This window comes from Megascapheus bottae, chromosome X, assembly GCF_031878675.1.
Source record: "Megascapheus bottae isolate mThoBot1 chromosome X, mThoBot2.hap1, whole genome shotgun sequence".
Classification (NCBI taxonomy): Eukaryota; Metazoa; Chordata; class Mammalia; order Rodentia; family Geomyidae; genus Megascapheus; species Megascapheus bottae.
The window spans coordinates 104,440,195-104,446,194 of NC_143547.1; the positions used below are offsets into that span (position 1 = coordinate 104,440,195).

Here is a 6,000-nt window from a genome sequence, read left to right on the forward strand (position 1 = left end):
CCCTTTTTGACATCTTCCACCCATTCTCTCCTCCATTTCAGGCACATCTGCCTCTTTACTCTTATTCAAAGCTGCTAAACACAAGCCTACCTCAGGCCCTTTGCAGCTGCTGTTCTATTGCTCTAAATATAATTTACACTCCTCCTGTCAGCCAGGCTTTCCTTTCTTCCTGCCACTTCTTTCAACAGGACTATTCTTCTTTCAACCTGTGCGCACCATCTTGCCCTCAACTGGATGTTTACCACATGTCTAGCTCCCCATTCTGTATACAGAGACTTTCACAGTCTTCTATACTTTTGACCAATTGTATCACTCATCACCTAACACAATCCATGCTAACAGCTCTATGAGGATAGTACAGTTCACTGCTGTGGCACCAGCACCACAAATAGCCCTGAATGTCTGCTGACGTCAAGGACTTTCGTGAGCCCTACCTGTTCTTATCCTTGTTATTTATACTTAGCTCATTAAGGGAAGGGAAGCAAGGCTGAGGTATTCACCCTCAGTTTACTAGAAAGGAAACAGGCTCCGGAAGGGCAGGACCATCCTGAGGGCCAAGGTTAGCACATGTGTGCATTAGAGGACTCAGGAGTGCTCTCAGCGCCTCTGATGGTCCTGCCAGTAGGAAATGCTGGGATATATGTAATAGCGTAGCATACAGGATGCTATAAGACAATACTATACTTCAATCACAGGGACAACTTGTTCTCTGGATAATTAATCTGGCAACACCTGGCATATGTCTCAGGGTGCCAGGGTCTAATTCATGCCCCCTGAAGTAGTGGGAACAAGACTGACAGGCCTATAGGAAACTCAGCCTTTGAAGTTCTGCAAATATAAAAAGTAACCCTAGCCGGGTGCCAGTGGCTCACACCTGTAATCCCAGCTACTCAGGAAGCTGAGATCTGAAGATCAAGGTTTAAAGGCAGACCAGGAACTAAAGTCCATGAGACTATCTCCTATTAAGTGCTGGAAAACCAGAAGTGGTTCAAGGGGTAGGGTGGTAATCTTAAGCTGAAGATGTCAGGGATAGCGCCCAGGCCCAGAGTTTAAGTCCCATAACTGACAAAAAAATAGTAACCCACTCACCCATTCATTTATTACCAAGTTAAGGTAAGTTGCTGACAAATGGGTAAAAGTGACTATAAGACAAGTTTCATTAGAGGGCAGCTGGGGTACTTCTACGAATGCCACATATGCACACCAGTGAGAAAAAGAGAGAAACCACCGTGGCATCTGCAAGAATCACCATCTTAGTCGGGCGCTGATAGCTGTAATCCTAGCTACTCAGGAGGCCGAGCTATGAGGATCTGGGTTCAAAGCCAGCCTGAGCACAAAAGTCCCTGAGAGTCTTATCTACAATTAACTACTAGGAAACCGGAAGTGGTGCTGAGGCTCAAGTGGTAGAGTGCTAGCCTAGAGCTGAAGAGCTCAGGGACAGCACCCAGGCCCAGAGTTGAAGCCCCACAAAGTTTATTGTCACCATAGACATTAATAGGACCAATTCCCACAGGGAGAAAGACACCTGCCTTTGTCTGAGGTACTACTTGTAATACATGGGGTGGGGGGAGCTTCTCTAGGACGTGAGGACCTGGTATGGACTTATGGGTCTAAGGACTTCATCATGGTGGTTAGGATTTATGACTGGTGCCCAAATGGTAGATTAGGGTGTCTGCAGCTGCCTAGGCCTGAAGGTCAGCTGCCCCAGAGAAAAGCTATCTCAAGGTAAAGGAGTATAGGCTAGCTACTTACAGCCTTAATCAAATGGCCTAGTGCCACTTGTGCAGAGAGCACACTAAACTATGGGAAATGGGAGCTGAGGGCCAGCATTCATTATTTACTGCTTTAATCAGCTAGATGTTGTAAAGCCTGTGAAAGGGGCAATCTAAGGTAAAGCAAGGGGCCTGTTACACTAAGAGGCTCTAGTAAAATGTTGACAGGGCATACACTATTCAGAAGAAAACATTAGGTAGGTGCTGGTGGCTCACGCCTGTAATTCTAGGTATTCAGGAGGCTGAGATCTGAGATCTTGGTTCAAAGTCTGCGAAAGAACAAAAGTCCAGGGGCCATGAGTTTGATTCCTTGGTACCATATACGTAGAAAAAAGCCAGAAGTGGTACTGTGGCTCAAGGGGTAGAGCTCTAGCCTTGAGAAAGCCGAAGGACAGTGTTCAGACACTGAGTTCAAGCCCCAGGGCTGGCAAAAAAGAACAAAAGTCCATGAGACTCTTATCTCTAACTAAAAAATAGAAAACCAGAAATGGTGCTGTGGCTCAAAATGGTAGAATGCTACCCTTGAGCACCCAGGCTCTGAGTTCAATCTATATGACCAACCAAAACAAACATAAAAAGAAGATGCAAGGGTGGTGATGGAACAGAGAGAATAAGAGAAAACGAGGGAACAATCCAATCCCTAGCAAAGGGAAGTGTATATAACATCCGACCTGGAAGAAATGGAAGAAATGGTTTCATTGCTAATATTCAGAGTTAAACCTTTCCTTATATGTAAGTCTAGAGGTTTTTGTATTTTCCAACATTTATAAATTTCGTAGACTAGAACGATGATGGTTAGTATTATAAAAGTAAAAAGTGATGGTGATAATTGTTAAGAAAACCTATGTCACCATACTGTAAAATATATGGAACCACTTAATCATAGCAATAAAAAAGAAGGAAGTGGGGCTGTAGCTGAAAGGGTAGGGTGGTATTCTTGAGCTGAAGAGGTCAGGGACAGCACCCAGGCCTAGAGTTTAAGCCCATAACCAACAAAAAATAAGTCCAATGGGGAAATTCACAGCTTAGTAAGGAAGGATATGTCCCAGTTCATAATTTACCACCAAATTCCATATTCCTATAAAGGAAACCTACCTCGGATCTTCACCTCTACTGGGGCAGTCCTCAGGGAATTGAACTTGTCTAGCATGGATGGACAGGCCCTGAATTGAAATAGCAAAGGCAATAAAGGTCAAAAGAGCATTCTACACCCACACAGAATAAAGTAACTTGCTTATGTATATGCAAATTTGCCACCTAAGTTTCACCTTAAAATGGTTAATTTCAGAGGTTTTTGAATTTCATCTCCATTAGAATGCTTCAGAATAGTTACCATGGCAATACAAATGTGAATACTCAAATGCAAATTTGTCTGGGTAGGAACCTGCTTTATGGAGAGGTAAACAACAGTTACCTCCAGTGCCTATTCTTTCTTGGCCTATCTGGAGAGGCATTCCATGAAACCCTGCAGCTATGCTAGCCTCCTTGTATCCCACAGGGATTTGTTCCTTTTGCTGAGATTGGAAAGACTAGACCTGACATTTCAAGAGTCTCCAAAACCAAAGAGAACACAGATGACGGCCATTACAGAGAAGATAGCAAGCTTCATATCAAAGAAGAGCAAATCCTATTTCCTAGGGAGGCTGGAGAAAGCCTTCAGAACCTGGAGCTTAAGGGCAGATGGTCAACTCCTGGGGCTACTCCACTAAGGGGAAATGAGTTACCAGTGCACGGTAGTCACAAGGAGTACGCAAGTCTGTGGGACATTTTAGAGGTTTTCCTTGGCCCTCTGGGTAGGGTTTGCATCTAGTGCTGCATAAGGTCCACTTTGTGAGCTCACACCCAGGCAAAAGCCCCAAACTATGGCCCTGGCAATCCCTTCTACCAGAAGAATTCAGGCAACACAGGACAGCTCTAGGTGACCTTAGTCCACTCCTTTCTCTGAGGACAACTGAAGTGGGTCATTTCTCAAAATCCAAGCTCTGTCAGCCTGTATTACAGAACCCTCTTAGGGAAAACACGCTCATCTCCTTTGAGGTGGTCTGGTGGTGCTATGGACATGCTATAATAGGAGGAAGAAACCGGGTTGTTACCGTATACACATCCACTCTAGGATCTCCAGCCGGTACTTTGAAGGGTGACATAGCAGCTCATGGATTGTTTTTGGCTCACTGATATACAGACCCTCGAGGAAGGGGCAGTGTAGGCCCTAAGAAAAGAAAAAGCAAGTTAGAAGATTCAGGAAGCTAGTTACTGCAGGGTAGCAATGCTATTCTGCCCGGCTTGGACGTTACACTTTACTGTAGAAACGTTTTCCCATCTCCAGTAGGGTCCTAGCCCAAAGCATCCCTTGTGTTTTCCACGCCCTCATGGGCTCTAGTGGGTGCTGGAGTAGAAGGAATGCCTAAGGATGGGTGCATCTTAAGAGTTAGGTGCGGGCTGAGAAACAGTGGCGGGAAAGTAGGGGGTAGTTTCCTGACTTTATAAGGTCACTTTAGTCACTGCGGCATCTGTCTTGACAGGATGGCAACGGTTTTACCGAATGTGTTTGGGGTGTATACTCTGGCGTTTTGTGCCCAGCATTAGCCCCATGTACCACAGAGTAAAGACAACACAAGTGGAGACCAGGAGGACCACAGAGAGCAAAAACAGATGCTCCACATGTTGCCCCTTACTGTATAGCAACAAGGTGTAGCCGGTTCCCACAACAGTACTAGTGTGCTGCCGCCAACCCCAAGTAGAGGACACGACCCCCAGCCCCTCCCGGCTCTAGGTAGCTCCGCTGACCCACGGCACCTTCAGCTTCTGAAACACCTCCACAGCTTCCTTGAACACGCTGTCGTCATCCTCATTTTCGTAGAAATCGTAGTCGCAGCTGGAGCCGGTAAGTGATTCCAGCCCCGCCATGTTTCGCGCTCTGAGTCGGGCCCCGCCCACGTTCCCGACTCCACTAGGTGGCCCGAATGCCAATCACACTCTTCCCGCCTCTGCGGGTCCGAACCACTCAGCGAACTGGAGAGGCCGCACCCACTTCTGCACAGAGTCTTCCTATTGGGTCGCGGCTCTGCCGGCGGCCTGCGCATGCACCACCCAGAGGCGGAACGAGACAAGGGGGTAGGGCTGGAGGCGGGGAAAACAAAAGGGCTGATGTAGACTCTCTCAGGACTCCTAGAGGATACGTTCATCCGGAAGAGGGCGCTCCAGCCTTAGTCGGTCTCTTCCTGGCTGTAACTCAGAGTACACCAATCCCCACCCACGAGAAGGAAAGGAGCCTTGGGTTCAGAAAGAAACCTGAGACTTGAGTAATCAGAAGATAATTTCCGAAGTTTAAATCTGGCTCTACCACGTAACTACCTGTGTAACTTTGGGCCACTTAGCCTGTCTGTGCTTCATGGCTCTCACTAACTAGGATGAGGGCACTCCATCATTTTAATTTACTAACTAGAATGCCATAGCCCGAGATAATAATTCCAATGAAATGCCTATGACAGTACCTTATAGATTAAAAAGCACCATGCAAATAGCAATATTATCTCTGGTCCTGCCTCCTCCCCACACCCATTCTGCTAGCTTCCTTTGGCCTTCACCAATATTCTTAAACTTCATTCCTACCCTGTCCACTTACAAATTTTTCTGTATCACCCAGACCTCTCAAAATCAATGAATGAAGAGTGAAATTTGTCATCTCTTCCTTCCCTCCTTCCATTGAACTTCACAGCCCCCAGTTTGCTGACCCTTAACCCTGGCACTTGCTGAATGGACACCTGACGCAGCTGGACAGAATCTATGCGTGGCCCTGCTATCTCCTCGGGGAGAGAATCAAGAGGGCAATTTCAAGAGGCCCAAAGCATCATGAATGTGTTAGTAGACAAGTGCAGTCATCCAAGCAACAAAAAAGGGCTTAGCTCAGTCGGGGAAGGAGACATTGGGAAGGAGCCTGACGCTGACAAGAAGAAAGGACCAGGCTTGGCTGGAAGGGTAGACACTGAGTCTGTATTGAAGAACTTGGAATTTCAAGCTCTTCTGAGGTCACAGAGCCTCCATACTTCACCTAAAAAAAACCTGAAGAGAAAAGAAAAACAAAAAATAAAAAAAAAAACCCTCAGAAGCTCTGGCCCAGGACCCAAGCCCTGAACAAACCATCTTAAGATCACTTTCCACCCATTGCATGCTTCTTGTCTAGGATACTTTTTGGAAGAGGAGGGAAGTCAAGAACTTTGAGTCATTG

At 46.4% G+C, this 6,000-nt stretch overlaps 1 protein-coding gene across 1 annotated transcript in view; it reads right to left on the bottom strand.

The window, feature by feature from the left end:
* The window catches only part of Haus7 (HAUS augmin like complex subunit 7), a 23,107-nt gene extending 18,395 nt beyond the window's left edge, over positions 1 to 4,712 (bottom strand). The window contains exons 1-3 of the mRNA XM_090326123.1: positions 4,569 to 4,712; positions 3,866 to 3,981; positions 2,868 to 2,935 (exon numbers count right to left, since the gene is read on the bottom strand). Of these exons, the coding sequence (XP_090182249.1) occupies positions 2,868 to 2,935; positions 3,866 to 3,981; positions 4,569 to 4,679 (295 nt within the window). The 5' untranslated portion in view covers positions 4,680 to 4,712. The remainder of the gene's footprint in view (positions 1 to 2,867; positions 2,936 to 3,865; positions 3,982 to 4,568) is intronic.
* Positions 4,713 to 6,000: the final 1,288 nt, after the last annotated feature.